The sequence below is a fragment of the Hemitrygon akajei genome, chromosome 2 (assembly GCF_048418815.1).
Source record: "Hemitrygon akajei chromosome 2, sHemAka1.3, whole genome shotgun sequence".
Taxonomy (NCBI): Eukaryota; Metazoa; Chordata; class Chondrichthyes; order Myliobatiformes; family Dasyatidae; genus Hemitrygon; species Hemitrygon akajei.
In genome coordinates this window covers 136,991,009-137,011,648 of record NC_133125.1, presented here as the reverse complement: position 1 = coordinate 137,011,648, position 20,640 = coordinate 136,991,009, and the positions used below count along the sequence as shown (strand labels likewise).

Here is a 20,640-nt window from a genome sequence, read left to right as displayed (position 1 = left end):
CCATAATACTATCCCTGACCAGTAATGCTACCCCCCTCCCCTTTTCTACCTCCCTTCCTATTCCTTTTAAAACACCTAAACCCAGGTACGTGCATCAGTCAATCCTGCCCTTCCTCCAGCCAAGTTTCAGAAACGGCCACAACATTGTAGTTCACAGAGCCGGGACCCCTCCTTGGGAACAGGACATAGGGCCGGGACTCATACACAGAACACAGAGCCAGGACCCCTCCTTGGGAACAGGACATAGGGCTGGGACTCATACACAGAGCACAGAGCCGGGACCCCTCCTTGGACACATTTCAACCTCTCTAACTGGCTATATTTATGTTTTGTCCCCTACCTGTCCTTCCTCACCAGCTCAGAAAACATAAATTCTGAGCTGCTGCTAGAACCCAGTTCCTCTAAAGAAATCAATGAGGTGTGATTAACAAGAAATGTGAGGATTCTGATATTAAACAAGATAGTGGGCAAAAGCATTGTGACAATATACTGTATTGTCCAAAATTTCCCAGAGACACAAAACTTCATTCACATTTGAGGATCTGGATGTCACAGACATTGCCAGCATTTATTGACCATCCCTATTTGTTTTGAATCAGAATCACCTCAGGCTTAACATCACTAACATATGTTATAAAATGAGTTTTTTTATGGTCAAAGTACAATGTAAGACACATAAAATTTCTATCAGTTAGAATAAATAAATAAATAGATAGAATAATAAATAACCAGGTCCTCCGTTGTTCAGGATTGACCATGGATATTGTGTCCTGGCCGTCTACGTGAAACTCAAGCCAGTGCAGTACGATATGGAGAGCAAGCTGTGGCCTATGCATTAGGCTTTCCCTCTCCAAGCAGCTGCAGAATCCAAAAGAACGGCAGAGACCCATAAAGTTTGGCACCAGCGGCTTTGCAGGAGTTGCCATTCAGTGATGAACTCAATGCGGGACTGCCTTAGGAACTCTAACTGCAGAATTTTTTTCTCGGGCTTACTCCAGAAGTCTTCCCCATGAGTGGGTATAGCCAAAAGGCAACAGAGTTTTGAGATCAGGGTCTTCCATCTCTTAGATGAGCAGCTAACCACAGCTGACAAACCCCATCTGCCCGAAGCAACAGGTTTTAAGGCATCAGTAACCAACCTTTGCCCCTTCTCCTGTCAGTAGAAACAGGTCCACCAGTCTTAGTAGCTAAGCTATGTGTCAAGGCCAGGAGCTAGACTTGGTTGTCAGAGGCTATTTGAGACAAACCCCATTGGATGTGGTATATATGGATTTTAGTAAGAAATTCAATAATGTTCCCTATGGTAAGCTCATTGTAAAAGCATGGGATCCAGAGAAACTTGGCAGTATTGATTCAGAATTAGCTTTCCTTTAGAAGGCAAAATGTGGTACAAGATGGACAGTATACTGCCTGGAGGTCGGTGACCAGTGGCATTCAACAAGGATTTGTCCTGGGAACCCCAGTATCTGTGATTTTTTTTATAAATTACTTGAATGAAGAAGTGGAGGGATGGGTTAGCAAGTTTGCAGATGATATGTAGGTTGGTGGTGTAGTGGATAGCGTAGAAGATCGGTGTCAGTTACACAGTAAGTTGATGGAATGCAAAGCTGGGCTGAGAAGTGGCTGATAGATTTTAGTCAGGAAACGAGTGAAGTAATTCACTTTGGAAAGTTGAACTTGAATGCAGCATACATGATTCTTGAGGAATAGTGGGATCCTGGGGTCCACGTGCAGGGGCCCCTCAAAGTTGCCATGCAAATTGATATACTGTAGTAGTTAAGAATGTGAATAGTGTGTTGCCCTTCATTAAGAGGGGATTGACCTCAAGAGCCATAAGGTAATGAATTGAATTGAATTGAATTTCAGTTTATTGTCATTTAGAAACCACAAATGCAATGCAGTTAAAAAATGAGACAACGTTCCTCCAGAATGATATCACAAAAGCATATGATGAAACAGACTACACCAGAAAATTCATATAACGTTTGGTAATCCCCAGTCCAGAGTCCAGAAAGGCTGCTGCATATTAATATCGTGCTACCATCTTATTGCATTCCCCTGGAAAGGATCTCCAAACCCACCAGACAAAACAAGACTACCCAGACACACCAAATCAGGAGACCTACTCTACCACCCAACAAACCAAAAACTAAAACTGTTTGACAAACCTTATTGAATTTTTTGAAGCAGTTACGAGGAATGTTGACGAGGGTAAGGCAGTGGATGTAGTCTATATGGACTTCAGCAAGGCCTTTGACAAAGTTCCACATGGAAGGTTAGTTAAGAAGGTTCAGTCGTTAGGTATTAATGCTGGAGTAATAAAATGGATTCAACAGTGGCTAGATGGGAGATGCCAGAGAGTAGTGGTGGATAATTGTTTATCGGGATGGAGGCCGGTGACTAGCGGGGTGCCTCAGGGATCTGTTTTGGGCCCAATGTTGTTTGTAATATACATAAATGATCTGGATGATGGGGTGGTAAATTGGATTAGTAAGTATGCCGATGATACTAAGGTAGGAGGTGTTGTGGATAATGAGGTGGGTTTTCAAAGCTTGCAGGGAGATTTATGCCGGTTAGAAGAATGGGCTGAACGTTGGCAGATGGAGTTTAATGCTGAGAAGTGTGAGGTTCTACATTTCGGCAGGAATAATCCAAATAGAACATACAGGGTAAATGGTAGGGCATTGAGGAATGCAGTGGAACAGAGAGATCTAGGAATAACAGTGCATAGTTCCCTGAAGGTGGAGTCTCATGTAGATAGGGCGGTGAAGAAGGCTTTTGGAACGCTGGCCTTTATAAATCAGAGCATTGAGTACAGAAGTTGGGATGTAATGTTAAAATTGTACAAGGCATTGGTAAGGCCAAATTTGGAATATTGTGTACAGTTCTGGTCACCGAATTATAGGAAAGATATCAATAAATTAGAGAGAGTGCAGAGACGATTTACTAAGATGTTACCTGGGTTTCAGCACTTAAGTTACAGAGAAAGGTTGAACAAGTTAGGTCTCTATTCATTGGAACGTAGAAGGTTGAGGGGGGATTTGATCGAGGTATTTAAAATTTTGAGAGGGATAGATAGAGTTGACGTGAATAGGCTGTTTCCATTGAGAGTAGGGGAGATTCAAACGAGAGGACATGATTTGAGAGTTAGGGGGCAAAAGTTTAAGGGAAACACGAGGGGGTATTTCTTTACTCAGAGAGTGATAGCTGTGTAGAATGAGCTTCCTGTAGAAGTAGTAGAGGCCAGTTCAGTTGTGTCATTTAGGGTAAAATTGGATAGGTATATGGACAGGAAAGGAGTGGAGGGTTATGGGCTGAGTGCGGGTAGGTGGGACTAGGTGAGATTAAGAGTTCGGCACGGACTAGGAGGGCCGGAATGGCCTGTTTCCATGCTGTGATTGTTATATGGTTATATGGTTATAAAGGTACAAGACCTAAACAAAACCACATAGTTACATATAGTTTAGTTAATATATAGTTACAACAGTGCGGACAATACAGTAATGTTACAGCTGTCTAAAACTCGGGTTAGACCACACTTAGAGTATTATGTTCTGTTCTGGTTGCCTCATTATTGGAAGGATGTAAAAGCTTTAGAAAGGGTGCAGAGGAAATTTACCCGGATGTTGCCTGAATTAAAGAAACTGCCTTATGAGAAGAAGTTGAGCGAGCTAGGACTTTACTCTTTGAAGTGAAGGAAGTTGAGAAGTGACTTAATTAAGGTGTATAAAATGATAATAAGGCATAGATAGAGTGGACAGACAGCACCTTTTTCCCAGGGCAGAAATGGCTAATATGAGAATGCATAATTTTAAGGTGATTGAAGGAATATAGAGGGGAGATGTCAGAAGCAGGTCTTAGATAACCGTTTGGATGTAAGAAACATCAATGGATATCTGGGAGAGAAGAATTAGATTGATCTTGGAGTAAGTTAAAATGTCAGCACAATATCATGGGCCAAAGGGCCATAATATTATAATGTATTGATTAATATTCTGTACTTCAGAGCAATGTGTATTGATTTGATCTATGTGAACAGCATGCAAGGCAAGTTTTTTTTATTGTATCTTGGTACATGTAACAATAATAAAACAATGCCATTACCAATTCCAATTTTGAAACTGTTATATCTTTCTGTGCCAGAAGATACGATTGCTTTTATTTTTCTTTATCACTTTCCAAACACTAGTTCTGGCAAATCTTTTTAAATTTCGGGTTTGGCTTTTGAATGGATGAGAGAATAACAGTGAAAATATTATTGGAACCACTGACTAAATTACTAGCTTGTTTCTACAACGTGAAGGCTTGTCAGAACCGATGGAATGCAGTTTATGAAATTACAAAATATGTTTTACTAGACACTGCAGTGAATTCCTTCAAAATTCATATAATCATTGGCGTGTAGTATTCTTTGAGAGTATAAAATGGAGTTGTTTGAAGACTTTTACTTTTATACATGTCACAACAATAACTCTCACTCAGTGTCAGCAAGACCAAGGACCTAAGTGTAAACTCCAGGAAGAAAACCAGAGGTCCATGAGCCATTTCTCATCAGAGGGTCAGAAGTGGAAAGGGTCAGTAACTTTAAATTCCTAGGTGCTACTATCTGTGAGAACCTGTCCTGGACCCATCATATAAGTGAATTTGTAAAGTAGGCTTAACAGCACCTCTGCTTCCTAGGAGTCTGCAGAGCTTCAGCATGATAGCAAAAACTTTGACAAACATCTACAGATGTGTAGTGGAGAAGGTATTGACTGGCTGCATGGTGCAGTGGAAAGTGCATTGACTAGTATGGGAACTCCAATGCCTTTGAACAGAAAATCCTGCAAAATGTAGTGGATTCTGCTCAATAAATCATGGGTAAAGCTCTTTCAACCATTGAGCACATCTACATGAAACACTGTCATAGGAAAGCAGCATCCATCATCAAAGATCCTCACCACCCAGTCCATGCTCTTTTCTCGCTGCTGTCACCAGGAAGAAAGTACAACAGCCTCAGGACTCCCACCACAAGTTTCAAGAATAGTTACTACCCCTCAACCATTAGGCTCTTGAACAAAAGAAGATAACTACACTCATATATTGTTATGTTCCCACAAGCAATGATCTCACTTTAAGGTTTCTTTATCTTGTTATTTCATGCTTTCATTATTTATTTTCTATTTATTTATATTTGCAGTTGCACAGTTTGTTGTCTTCCATGCTCTACTTGATCTTTCATTGATCTTGTTATAGTTACTATTCTATAGATTTGCCAAGTATGCCCACAGGAAAAAGCATCTCACGGTTTTATGTGGTGATATATACGTACGTACTCTGATAATAACATTTACTTTGAACTTTGAATTTTGAATATTTACAGCCTGTCAACCAAATCTCTTTGGCAGCTGATAGTCTGAGTGTAATACTGTACCTTTTGTCATTTAATTGAAATGGAGCAGATTGAAATTTTAGACTGCCAAGAGGGATAACTGCTCACAAAATTCTAACGTTGGCAGAAGTACCAAAATTATGTTTCCACCCACTATATTCTCATTGTTCTTGCTCTTCCCACATTAATACCATGGAAGGCAGCAGGTCCTTGTAGGGTACTTTTAAAATTTTGCTACTGGACATTTCATGCTGGTTAAGAAGGTTATTTATATCAAATTCTGCTACGGTGCAAAAAAAAAGCCAATGGAATCAGTGAGCCCAACACCTAGTGAGATATTAATTGGCAAAGAGGACGTGTTGAGAGGAGGGAGATCAAGCTGTGCTCAAGCCAGAAAGATATTACTGGGGTCAGGTTCACCTCTGGACAAATTTGATGACACATGCAATACTAATCTACTTTCGCCTATCCTGGAAGCACTAAACAATCACACTTCTATCAAAATGAAATTAAGTTATGGATTTTAACATCATTAGATTCATACATTTCCAAGCAGCTTGTCAGGACTGTACTCATTTAATCAGTGCAAAAGCATTGTTTCTTTCTAAGTACTGCACTGCTGGCAAAGACAGTTTTTGCTTCATCGTCCTCCCACGTCAAGAATAATAAAGGGATTAACCGCAAAGCACGGCGATTGTGGTTTTCTAAATTTCAAATTTCAAGTGAGTCTTGTAACAATGATGTTTACTGTCACAACACTGCAGAATTGCCAGTGACTCTAGAATTTCTGCTCACGCATAGTTCAGTGCACATATGCAGTTCTTCCTCCCAAACTCTGTGCCACTTGCTGCTTCCTACACAGCAGTCAAGTAAAATCATTTCATTAGACCTAAAATCAATCTACATATGAACTTCCCCCATCATAAAATGCCCCCCCTCCCAAAATCTTACAGTTTTGCCTCAAGGATCTAACTGAGATTTTAATGGTGCATTAGACCAGAAATACTGCTTCGTTGAATTTCTGCCACTTAAATACTAACTTTATATATATTGATTATTACTCTTTCATAAATCTAATAAAGCAATGAATTTTCAAATTCATCATTCAGATTTTTATATTTGAGCTTCCACTCTAACCTCTGTATCACTTCAATTGTTATTTATGTTTGAAAAGGATGGCACAGTAGCATAGGAATTAGTGCAATGCTTTGCAGCGCGCTAGCTGTAAGATTGGGGTTCAATTGCTGTCCATAAGGAGTTTGTACTCTCACTATGACAGCGTGGGTTTCCTCCGGGTGCTCTGATTTCCTCCCACAGTCCAAAGACATATGGGTTTGGGATAGTCAGTTGTGGACATGCTACGTTGATGCCTGAAGCATGGCAAAACTTGCAGGCTGGTCCCAGCACATCCCCCAGGCAAGCAACACCTTTCACTGTGCATGCGTTTTGGAGTTTTGGATGCACTTGTGAAAAAAAAAGCTCATCTTAATCTCATTTTAAGTTAAATAGGATGACACTTCGTCTCCTTCCTGGTTTGGTTTAACAAAGTTGGATTGTTAGATGATATCACAGCTGCAGGTAAATTGGGTTCTTTTGTTCCCTGTGCTGATTATTTGATCTCTGCAGGGAGCTCTCTGACACCAAACACAAAGTACGCTGCAGATGCTGCGGTCAGATCAACACGTACAAACAAGCTGGACGAAGGGTCTCGGCCCCGAAACGTTGACTGCTCGTTTCAATGGATGCTGCCCGACCTGCTGAGTTCATCCAGCTTGTTTGTACATGTTCAGCTCTGTAACACTAGTAGTGAGCACACTTGCTTCACTACTGATTGCATAGCAGTTATAGATAAGCCAACATTGCATTTTTCTTCCCTTACTCACACAAACCAACATTTAAATTCGACTTTTCAAGCCCGCTCCCCTATATAATAAGATCTGATCTGATTCTAATCTTTGGATTGCTTTCCTGTCCACCTTCCACAGCCTTTCACTCCCTTGTCCATCAAGAATTTATTTACCTCTGCCTTTAAAACACTTCAAAACACTCCCCTTGAGGAAGGGTGGACCAAAGAATTACCAACGTCTGAGAGAAGAATTATCACCTTATTCTTGATTGGGCGATCTTTTACTTTAAGCAATGACCCAGGTCCTAGTTTTTACAAAAGGACAAAGCCTTTACCCAGGCAACACACTTGTCATGACAGTTTGAACATTTGGAACTAAAATGGACTTCTTTCTTGTAAAATTGTGTTTAATTATTGCTTACTTTTCTTGTGAATGCTGCTTACATGACCTGCGCAAGACATGCAGTATTTCTCATCTCATATTACATTTTGGGAAGACAAATCAGGGTAGGACAGGACTTCCAGGGACTGCTGCAGAGCAGAGGGTCCGAGGACTACCAGTGTAGGGTTCCTTGAGAGTGGTGTCGCAGGTAGACAGGGTGGTAACGAAGGCTGTAGGCTTGCAGGCTTTCATCAGCCACAGCACTCACTATCAAAATTGAGGTGTTATGTTGCTGTTGTACATGATATAGGTCCTGAAGTATGTTCTCGGTCCAAAACGTTGATTGTTTATTCATTTCCATAGATGCAGCCTAACTTGCTGAGCTCCTCCAGCATTTTGTGTTGATTGCTTTGGATTTCAAGCATCGGCAGATCTTCTCACATTTATGATATTGGTGAGGCCACATTTGATTTTAGTCACCCTGCCGTAGGAAAGATTCCACTGAGCTTCAAAGTGATTTATGGAGATATTGCCAGGGCTCAGTGGGATTAGGTTAAGGAGAGAGATCAAGCAGGTGGGATTTTTCTTTTAAGTTAGAGTTTAAGACAATCAGTGGTGATCTTATAGAAGTGTATCCAATCATGAGGTGAATAGAAAAGATGAATGGAATAAACACTAGAGAGCATAGGTTTACAACAAGAGGAGAAAGATTTACTAGGGAGCTGAGAGGGAAACACTTTCATCCAGAGGGTGGTCAGTATATGGAATGAGATGCCAGAGGAAGTAGTTGAAGCAAAAGCATTACCAATGTTTAAAAAAACAATTGGGCATCTACATGGATAGGAAAGATTTAGGACAGGAATTCCCAACCTTTCTTATGCCATGCTCCCCTACTATTAACCGAGAGGTCCATGGACATCAGGTTAGGAACCTCTGGTTTAAAGGACTATGGGTGAAATGTGGGCGGATAGGACTATCTTAGATGGGAATCTTGGCCAGCATGAATGAGTTGGGTCAAATGGTTTACTTCCATGATTCTATGACTCTATTCTTTTCTAGTTCTCTGCACTTTTTTATGGAAGCTTCTTTGTCTGTAATTGCAGGGTATCATTGCTGTAGTGTAACACAATTACAATGCCAGTGATCCGGGTTCATTTCCCACTACTATAGATGTACCGTGGACAGCATTCTGACAGGGTGCATCACTGTCTGGTATGGGGGGGGGGGGGGGGGCAGGAAGAGCTACTGCACAGGACCAAAGGAAGCAGCAGAGGGTTATAAATTTAGTCAGCTCCACTTTGCGTATAGCTTATAAAGTACCCAGGACATCTTCAACATCTTCAAGGAGTGATGTCTCAAAAAGGCAGCGTCCATTATTAAGAACCCCCAGCACCCAGGGCATGCCCTTTCCTCACTGTTACCATCAGGTAGGAGGTACAGTCTGCGACTCAAGAACAGCTTCCTTCCCTCTGCCATCCAATTCCTAAATGGACATTGAATCTGTGAACACTACCTCACTTTTTTTAATATATATTATTTCTGTTTTTTGCATGATTTTAATCTATTCAATAAGCATATACTGTAATTGATTTATTATTTATTATTATTTATTTTGTTTTTTTTCTTCTATATTATGTATTGCATTGAACTGCTGCTGCTAAGTTAGCAAATTTCACATCATATGCCTGTGATAATAAGCGTGATTCTGATTCTGATTCTGCTGTCTGTAAGGAGTTTGTACATTCTCCCTGTGACTGTATGGGTTTCCTCCAGGTGTTCTGGTTTCCTCCCACATTCCAAAGACGTGTGGATTAGTACGTTAAGTGATCTTATGGGTGCAACCAGCGGCGTGTGCCTGTTGGGCCGGAAGGGCCTGTTACGTGCTGAATCTCCAAATAAGACTAAACAAAATATTTCAAGTCTGAACTCTGTTGGAAAGGAACTCAAAGCAGGAGATTTCCGTAGGAATCTCTTATTGGTATGTCATGTGATATTGCAGTGAGATGAAAGTTATATTCAAAAGCCAATATACCACAAAAGTGAATACGCTTTCCCTTAAATTGGGTATCTGTTTGAAATGACTAGCAATTGAAATAAGAAAATGTATGATTGGAAAAATGCTGTTTGAAGTTTTGAGTGCAATATAGGTTTATTTTCCTTACAGGCAATTGTTCAAAGAACAAAGTTCTATTTAATTCTAGTCATTTGATGCTTAAAAGTGTTTATTGCTTCTGTAACACGGAAGTTAAAGAAATCATTTATAAGTTGCCAATCATAGAAACCCATTTATTTTGGTAGAAAGAAGAATGCAAAGTTCATCATTTATTGTGGACTAGATATCTGGCACAGGTGAAGACAAGACATTTGTTCTGAACTGCCATCATGAACAATTACTATTGGCTGCTCACACATATAGACCGGATATACAGTAAATGGTAAATGTAACAGTGTACTTGAATCAGTTTGCAGCTTCCGAGTACTTTTTGGCCCTCTGCACTTGCAATATCTTTCATGTCTTTGATTCAATTCATGGACCTTGGCTGTTGAAAAAGTTTAAAGAAAGGAGATTTGGATTATTTTTCATTATGACACTATAAGATGTAACAATGCAAAATATTATTCAGAATTCCCTGGAAAGTGTACCTGAAAGTACTATAATTCAGGTATATAGAACTGTAGTGTTTAATATTTCAGTAATATTTGAGTAACATTGCAAATATCTTGATTGATTAAGCATTCTTTGTTTGCTCACAATTCATTAAGAGGTATGTGAATGGTGTACGTCATTACGCCAACATGTTATATCAAATTAAATCAAATTCAAATTCAAGTTTAATTAACTTTCAACCTTACATGAATACAGCCGAATGAAACAACAATGTTCCTGTGGGGCCAAGGTGCAAAACATACATGCACAAGGCACATGGCACATTCAAGATAGCTGGCACACATATAGTCACACAAAAAAATATATATATAGCTCCAAATCCCTGACTGATATGTCCCACAAATTGATGATGCAGTTCCTGGCAGTCTGCAGAGAAAAAGCACTGCAGAATATGCAATCCAGCTTGTCATTCCAATGATGTAACAATAGAGGGCAGCACCAACAGGAGAGGCCAGCCCTTTACCAAGCATCTCCTCATCATATGTGAGTGTCTCGCTAAAAGAAACAGAAGAGAAACTAAGTAGACAAAACACATCCTGGCTCCTGTGCTTTTCTTTCAATTGGCTTCTAGAGTTACAAAACACACAATGAACCCGAGATAATTACCTACCTATTGAAGTGTAATACATTTTTCTTCAGAAGGCGAGAGAGAAATAATTACTTACATCGCTTGGTGTATGCCTCACTTATTGTGGTCACACCATTGACACATAAGGATCACACAACTGTACTGAGAATATACCAGCAGTGGTGGATGCCCCATGACCGAAAGACATGTCACAGTTGTTATCCTTTTTAGGATGTGTCAACTACCTTAACAGGTTCCAACCAAACCTGACTACTGTGCTCCCTCCCTTGTACTCATTACTACATGTTGAGAAGAAATAGCAATGGACAAAGCTATGTGAAATGGTTTTTCAAAGGGCAAAGGCAATGGTGATATCAGACAATGGTGAATCATTATAAATGATGATTCAGTGAAGCTTGCCTGTGATATCTCACTTTATGGTATAGATGCAGTCATGTTACATTTTATGAGTGATGGAAATGAACAGCCCATAACCTTTGCATCACGTTTCATTTTCTGAGAAAAATTAGGCACAGATTGACAGAGAGGCCTTGAGTCTAGTTTGAGGTACAAGACGTTTCAACCAGTACTTGTATGGGAGAGAGTTCACCCTCATTACTAATTAGGGCCCATTTTCAAACCACAGAAGGATGTTCCATTAACAGCAGCAGCACACACGCAAAGATGCAGTTTATTTCTTGGAGGACACAACTACAAGATCAAATTCAAGAGGATGACTAATCATGGAAACACTGATATTGTCCCCTTTACCCCTGGAAAAGGAAATATCTGAAGCATTTACAATTGAGGACAGGGCTTTTGACACATTCTTCCACATGCAAATCGAAAGCCTCCCTGTTAGAGCAGAGATGATTAGAATGGAAAAAGACCCCACACAGTCTCCAGTCTACATGGCAACCCAAAATGGCTGGAATGTGCAGCAGAAATCCAGTTCCCCCAGAGTTACCAGCACCAGGATGAATTTGCCCTTGACTGGTGTTGCCTTATCTGGGGAGTGGGAGTTGTACTATTCAAGCTGAGAGCTAAAATTTTGGAGGAGTTAAGTGCTGGACATCTAGGTATGGTCATAATGAAAGCATTGGCTTGAAGCTTTTTCTGGTGGCCTGGGATAGATCAGCAGATCTTGCCATGTACTGTTCATGAAGCAAACACATCCAGAAGATGCCAAGAGCAGCTCCTCTCCATTGCTGGCAATGGCCAACACTGCCCTGGCAGATGATTCATGTGGATTCGTGGGCTCAGCTTTCTTGGTGGTAGTGGATGCAGCTACGAAGTGGCCAGAAGTGTTCCCCATAGTCTCCACTACAGCCTCGCACACTGTTAACGTCTTGAGAAGCCTCTTCTCAAGGGCTGGTGTCCCAGAATACTTAGTAAGAGAGAATGGATCATAGTTTTTTGCGGAACAGTTTCAGTCATTACTGAACCTGAGTAGAATAAGACATATTACACCTGCACCTGCACCTCCACCATAAATGGCTTGGTGGAAAGGTTTGTCTAGAGTCTAAAGAATGCGCTGTGAGCAAAGTCAGCAAAGCACAATATATCAAATCAGAAGCTTGCAAACATCTTCCTTGAGTATCACAACTCTAGAGAAAACAACTATGCTGTTACTGCATCGTCCCCTGGGCTTAGGCTTCAATCTCCTCAAACTCAATTTCAGAACGAGTATGCAGGACAAACAGGTGAGACAAATTGAGAGCTCCTCAAACACTTCCTGGGCAAGCAGTCCCAGCGGGGGACCTCAGAGATAATCAAATATGGGTACTTGGAAAGATTAAGGATGGAACTGGACCACAATTCTGCACAGTGGAGATTGTGTTTGATGAAATCGGGAGACAACACATCAATCAGCTGAGGAGAGCAGATTCAATTTTCGGAGAAGAAAGGTATCTAGGACTGTCAGAACCACTTCTTGCTGTCCCAGAGTCAACTCCTACAACTACCACAAAGGAAGCCTCAGAACCTGAGGTTATTTCACAGTCAGAAGTTTCACCTGCCAAGCAGTGACCCCACCCCCCCCCCCAGCTCTCCCACCCCCAGCAAGATGTTATCCTGAAAGTGGAAGAAATTCTCCACAGTGATCAGATCTTTAAGCCTGAATGGGACAACTTAAAATTTACAATGTTGTGGATGTCTATGTCATGGTTATATTCTACAGTATATACTCAAGGTGACAGAAGATCAGTACATTACATACTTGAGTTGAGATGTATTCCATATTGATTTGAAGTCTTTTGCTAAGCAGGGAGGTGTGTACTGTATTTACTAAAGCAACACACACATAATGCCAGCGGAACTCATCAGTTCAGGCAGCATCTATGGAAATGAGTTAACAGTTGACGTTTTGGACCGAGACCCTTCAGCAGGACTGGAGAAGAGAATATGACAAATCAGAGTAAGAATGTGAGGGGGAGGGAGGAAGAAACAGCGTGTGGGGGGGAGGGGTGAAGTATTGAGCCCCTTTAGTTGATTGATGAAAGAGATGTGGGGTTGGAGAAGGGGAAATCTGATAGGAGAGAAGAGAAGGCCATAGAAGAAAGAAAAGGAGGAGCACCAGAGGGAACTGTTGGGCAGGTAAGCAGATAAGATGAGAGAGGGAAATGGAATGGTGGAGGCTACCCAGAAGGAATACAAGCTGTTACTCCTTCAACCTGAGTGTGGCCTCATCATGGCAGTAGTGGAGGCCATGGAATGACATGTTGAAATGGGAATGGGAAGTGGAATTAAAATGCATGGCCACTGGGAGATCCCACCTTTTCTGGGGGATGGAGCATAGGTGCTTGTCAAAGTGGTCTCCCAATCCATGTCAGGTCTCACCAATATACAGGAGACCACACCGGAAGCACTGGATACATTAGATGACCCTAACACTCTAACAGGTGAACTGTTTGGGGCTCTAAATGGCAGTGAGGGAAGAGGTATAGGGGCAGGTGTAGCACTTGTTCCACTTGCAAGGATTACTTGCTAGGAGGGAGATCAGTAGGGAGGGACAAATGGACAAGGGAGTCGTGTGGGGAGTGACCCCTGCAGAAAGCAGAAAGTAGTGTGGAGGGAAAGACCTGCTTGGTGGTGGGATCCTGTTGGAGATGGCAGAAGTTCCAGAGAATTACTTGCTGGACGCAGAAGCTGGTGGGATAGTAGATGGGGATAAGAGGAACCCTATCCCTGGTAGGGTGGTGGAAGGATAGGGTAAGGGCAGATGTGCACAAAATGGAAGAGATGCGGTTGAGATCAGCATTGATGGTAGAGGAAGCTAAACCTCTTTCTTTGAAGGAGATGGATATCTCCTTAGTTCTAGAATGAAAATCCTCATCTTAAGAGCTGATATGGCAGAGAGAACTGAGAGAAGGGGATGGGATTTTTACAAGTAACAGAATGGGAAGAGGTATAGTCCAGGTAGCAATGTGAGGCTGTGGGTTTGTAATAAACATCAGTAGATAAACTGTCTCCAGAGATAGAGTCAGTGAGATTGAGAAAGGGGAGAGAGGTGTTGGAAATGGACCAGATAAATATGAGGGCAGGGTGGTAATTGGAGGCAAAGTTGATGAAGTTAATAAGCTTAGCATGGGTGCAGGAAGCAGCACCAATGCAGTCGTTGATGTATTGTACGAAAAGTTGGGGAGTTATGCCAGTGTATGCTTGGAACATAGACTACTCCATGTAGCCAACAAAAAGGCAGCCACAGCTGGGTCCCATGTGACTGCCCATGGCTACACCTTTTGTTTGAAGGAAATCGGAAGAGCAGAAGAAGAAATTATTTAGAGTGAGGACAAGTTCTGCCAGATGGAGGTGAGTGGTGGTGGAGGGGAACTGGTTAGGTCTGGTGTCCAGAAAAAAAAAAACAGAGAGCTTTGAGGCCTTCCTGATAGGGGGTGGAGGTGTATAGGCACTGGACATCCATAAGGAAAATAAGATGATCAGGGCCAGGGAACCTGAAATCATTGAAAAAAGTCAAGAGCGTGTGAAGTGTCATGAATGTAGGTAGGAAGGGACTGAACTGAGGGGATAAAACTGAGGTGAGGTATGCAGATCTCAGTTCAGTAGGGCAGGAACCAGTAGAAACAATGGGTCTAGCTGAACATGGAGGTTGTGGATCTTGAGTAGGAGGTAGAAATGGGAGGAGAATTGGGAACCTGCTTTGCCAAGCGCTTATGCACCATCCGTCAGAAAAAGTAAGATTTCCCAGTGACCATGCATTTTACTTCCACTTCCCATTTTCATTCCAACATGTCTGTCCATGGCCTTCTCTACTGTCATGATGAGGCCACACTCAGGCTGGAGGAGCAACACCTTCTATTCCGTCTGCGTAGACTCCAATCTAATGGCATGAACATCGATTTCTGGAAATTCCATATGTCCCCCCCACCCCCAATCTTCATCATTCCCCATTCCCATTTCCCTCTCTCACCTTATCTCCTTACTTGCCTATCACCTCCCCTGGTGCTCCTCCCCCTTCATTCTTCCATGTCCTTCTGTCCTCTCCTACCAGATTCTCCCTTCTCCCACCCATCCTGTATCTCTTTTACCTATCAACTAAAGGGGTTCTTTGCTTCACCCCTCCCACTCCCCCCAGTTTTTCCTATTGTGTTTCTTTCACCCTTCCCCCCCACCTTCTTAATCTGACTTCTCATAGAACCATAGAACATTACAGCACAGTACAGGCCCTTCAGCCCTCCATGTTGTGCCGATCCATATAATCTTTAAAAAAAGTACTAAACCCACACTACCCCATAACCCTCTATTTTTCTTTCATCTTCTCATCTTCTCTTTCAGTCCTGCTGAAGTGTCTCAGCCCGAAACATCGACTGTTTGCTCTTCTCCACAGATGCTGCCTGGCCTGCTGAGTTCTTCCAGCACTTGTGTTTATTGCTTGGATTTCCGGATTTCCAGCATTTGCCAGGTTTTCGCTTGTTCGTACTGTATTTGGTATTTCAGTAATAATCGAATAATATTATAAAGATATTGTTTAATTAAGCATTCTTTGTTTGTTATGAGCTATACTGTATGTAAGAAATGCATGAATGGCATACGCCATTACACCACCATGTCATATGTGAGTGCCTCACTAAAAAAAAGAAATACTAAGTAAACAAAACATAACGCAGCCCCTGTGTTTTCCTTTTGATTAGTTTCTGGAGAACAGGTACTAGTATAGCTTTAATACTAGACCAGCAAGCAGGCATTTAGATTAGTCATCTAGAGACAGGAATTCATATCCCAGCACGGCAGCTAGTGAATGTAAATTCCATTCATCGAGTAGATAACTCTGCTTTAATAAAGTATTGTTAGAGATGGTAATCATGATTAAGTTGAAATGGTTGCAAAAAGTCCTCTGATTTATTAATTTCCCTCATGATTATTCTGTTTGACTCCAAAGCCATGGGAATGAAGTTGACCCTTAACTCTCCAAAAGAAAAAAAAAGAATAATGCATTTCTCAAAAGGCAATTTGAATGTACAATAAATGTCAGTCATGCGATTAAGGTGAGCTATGTGTAGACTTGTGATAGTGTGTGGCTAACACAGCTCAAGTGGCATCTATAAATTCGTCGATGACACCACTGTTATTGATAGAATTTCAGATGGCAATGAGGAGGTGTACATGAGCGAGATAGTGATCGTTGGTTGAGTAGTGTTGAAACAACAATCATGCATTCAATGTCAGCAAGATGTCACGGTGCCGACCGTTAATTCCTCTTATTCTCCTAGTTCCCTTTTCCACGTGTTCTCCCGGGCTCCTTGATTGCGGCACCTGATTCTCATCTAAACCTGCAGCATAAATACCCCAGCGCTGCATCCACTCTTCGCCAGATCATTGTTTCAGCCAGTGTGGTAATACACGTTCCCGGCTGCTTAGGATTGTGTATTCTAAGTTTTACTTCAGTACCGAGGTTTGCCTGTGTAACTCTGTCTCTCCGTGTCAAGATAGGTATTGCCTGCTGCTTGCTTTTCCGTTAATTCTTCTGTTTGCTGTTCAACTCCATTAACGCTCACGCCCTCATCTGCATCCTATCTCCGTGCTAGTGTCCTGCGTTTGGGTTCACCTGCTCCTTGCAACACAAGAGTAAGGGACTGATTGTGGACTTCAGGAAGGTGAAGTCCATGAGGCGCACACAAGTCCGCACTGAAGCGTCAGCAGTGGAAGGGGAGAGCGGCTTCAAGTTCTTGGGTGTCATCATCTCAGAGGAACTATCCTGGGCCCAACACATTAATGCATTCGTGAAGATGACTTACCAGCGACGATACTGCATTAGGATTTGAGGAGTGGAGAATACTCTGACTGGTTGCATCACCACCTGAGATAGAAACTCCAATGCACAGGATCAAAAGGGACAACCAAGGGTCATAGACTCAGCCAGCTCCATTACATACGCAATCCTTCTCACCACCAAGGACATCATCAAGAAGACAGCATCCATCGTTAAGAATCCAGGACATGTCCTTTTCTCATTCTAAAGAACACACTGAACACACAACACACAACACTGAAACAGAACCCTGCAAATTTCCTCTCTGCATATCACAACTCTACAAAAAACAACCATTCAACTATGCTGATACTGGGTCATCCCCTAGGCTCATGCTTTGATCTCCTCAAATCCAATTTCAGAACAAGTATGCAGGACAAACAGGTGAGACAAACTGAGAGCTCAAACAAGGTGGTTCGATGTTTCATTCCTGGACAAGTAGTCCCAGTGAGGGACCCCTGAGATAATGAAATATGGGTACGTGGAAAGATTAAGGATGGGACTAGACCACGTTGCTACACAGGGGAGATTGTGTTTGATGTTATCTGGAGCCAACACATCAATCAGCTGAGGTGAGCAGATTCAACTGTCAGAGAAGAAGGGTGTCTAGTGCTGTCAGAACCACTTCCTGCAGAGTCAGAATCAACTACAACTACCACAAAGGAGGTCCCAGAACCTGAGATTGTTTCACAGTCAGAAGTCTCACCTGCCAAGCAGAGTGACCACACCACCCCCACCACCCCCCCAAACTGGGAGATCCTGCGTTTTTGGCAGATAGAGAGCAGGTGGTCGGCGAAGTGGTCTCGCAATCTACATCGGTTCTGTCACATGCACAATCCTCCCCACCATCGAGGACATCATTAAGAAGACCGAATCCATCACTGAGAATCCAATATGTGCCCTCTTCTCATTAGTGCTATCAGGATTGAGGTTAAGGAGCCTGAAGACCTTCACTCTCAGTTCTAAGAACAGCTTTGTCCCCCCACCAACCCATAGTCCCTCTTTTTCACTATTTATTTTTCTATAATAATTTCACATCTTGCATATACAAAAACCATGACATATGTCACTGTAATAAACCTGATTCAGAATCTGAAGGCTGCATGCATTCAAGAATAAAAGAAACTTTCTTTGCTTTCTGCCATAAAAGTGCATTAGCCTTATGTAACCTTAAGGAGGCCATGGGAAGCAGTGAGCTTATCGCTAACACTTAAACCCATATTCAATCCATTCCCCATTCTCCTGGGAGTTCCTGTAAATCACAGACAAGCAGTCAAGTGTTTCCACAGTGCAACAGTAACTCAATGACAAAAGCGGCTGGCAAGAGTGAAAAAAAAACGTGGAAATGTGACAAATAAGTTTTTCAAGTGTTGGAGCCATCCTCAGCCAAGGTGCATCACTTTCATTGGAAACCACTGCATGATCCTATATCATGTATTTGTTAAAGACGATATCAAGTTGTGCTCCAGTGGATTGTATATTTTGTCTATTGAGAGAAATATTTAACATTAAACACAAACTAGGCTCTCAATTAAAATTCAACACAAACTAGGACTTTTTATTTTTGGTCAAGTGGATAATGTGGTGTTCAACAATCACTTTCTGTCAATTTGCATCAATCACAGGTTTAATACGTACACTGCAGATTCTCACTAACAGTATAGTGATAATCAATCAAATATCTAGCCAAAGTGATTCTGATTGAGCAATAAGCATATGACACACTGTTGAAAGAGTACCTCCACAATATTTCTTCAGAATCAAGGCAGACAGGGCTTCACATAATCCCTCATGTTAAAAGTGGTGCATTTAATCAGTAGTGCTAGTGGGCTGCCGGTTTAGTCCAGAGCTTCCGAAACTTTTTTATGCCATGGACCCCTACCATTAACCGAAGGGTCTGTGGACCCCAAATTGGGAACCCCTAGTCTAGGCTTTGTGCTCAGGCCCCTAGTGTGGGACTTGAAGCCAGATCTTCTGAGGCAGAACCTTGAATCCTCCGAAGCAAGAGAGACAGCCACAAGCTAAAGAGTATCAATACCATGTTCAAATGTCTCACAAACTGAGAAAATCAGACCCAACCAATAATAGCTTGAGCTTCTTGGAGAGTATGTTCTCATAATTATGCAGTCCATCCAATTATGTAGCCAGTGATAAAGTCACTTCCCCATGATATTCTCCCAATCGCGGTAAATGCAAGAGTTGCATCAACCCCATTCTCAATACTTTTTGTTCGGCATTTCACACAGGTATAGTACATTCCTTGCCATTGCCAAAACCAACTTCCAAAAAATGAAACCTATTTTTACCAACAGACACATTTCTACGACAACAAAGCTTAGGCTACTAAAATGTCATATCTGGTCAATCTTGCTGTATGCTTCCAAAACATGGACTATAACACCAGAACTCCAAAGAAACTTAGAAGCCACAGAAATGTGGTTTCTTAGAGGAATGCTGAAAATATCATACAGCGATAAGGTACCTAATGAGACAGTACTCCAATGTACCCATACAAAAATATTTTTAATGAGAACATTAAATGAGAGGAAATTTCCTGGGCCACATCATCAGAAAGGGAGAAATAGCTCTCTGCTGCCATTGTACTGCGGGCTCCGGCATAGCCGCAGGAGGAGTCACGGATGTCAACACTGCACTTCAGGAGGTGCTGAAAACGGCATACTTCCATGATGGCTTGTGTTGTGGCCTGCAGGAAGCTGCCAAAGTGCTCGATAAACGGCAAGCACATTTGTGTGTCCTGGCAAGCAACTGTGATGAGGCACAATATGTTAAGTTGGTAGAGGCACTCTGTGCTGAACATCAGATCAACCTGATTAAAGTTGATGACAACAAGAAACTCAGAGAGTGGGTAGGCCTGTGCAAAATAGACCGAGAAGGGAAACCTCGCAAGGTTGTGGGTTGCAGCTGCGTTGTTGTCAAGGATTATGGCAAGGACTCACAAGCCAAGGATGTCATTGACAATTGTTTCAGGGCAAAGTAATGCATTTTAGTAAATATTTTTAAAAACTTTTTTAAAAAAGGGAGAAATAGAATGCCTTACATTACAAGGCTGTACGACTGGGAAACACAGAAGAGGAAGGCAAAGAAGAAAATATATGGACACCGTGAAAGAACTAACAAATCTAAATGTGCGAGATATCAATGACACTGCAAGGGATCGTTCGATGTGGAGAGCCACGATCGCCCAAACGTGTAACGTGCAAGGCACATGAAGAAGAAGAGTGCATTCCGGTTAATTGGAACACAATGGAACCAGTTCAATTTGGCCCAATTAAGCAACTGTCCCAATTAGCCAAATTTTCATACAAATAATTAAAAAGATATGAAAAAGACAAACTACCATTAAAATAAGTAACAAATTATGTATTTAAATTAAATACAAAATGAATTAGAACACTGTGGTGAACTAGATATACCTGTCTGACTGCTCCTGTGGCTCCTCCCACAGACCCCTGTATAAAGGCGACTGTGGCCTGCTGCTCTCCCTCATTTTCCCAGGATGTAGTGTTGTTCTTCAGT

General features: G+C 41.8%; 1 protein-coding gene across 1 annotated transcript; it reads left to right on the top strand.

Moving 5' to 3' along the window:
• The first annotated feature begins 19,642 nt into the window (after positions 1–19,642).
• LOC140720901 (small ribosomal subunit protein eS12-like) lies at positions 19,643–20,117 on the top strand. The gene has a single exon (XM_073035749.1). It carries the CDS (start codon positions 19,643–19,645, stop codon positions 20,099–20,101), a length of 459 nt encoding a protein of 152 aa, XP_072891850.1. The 3' UTR covers positions 20,102–20,117.
• Positions 20,118–20,640: the final 523 nt, after the last annotated feature.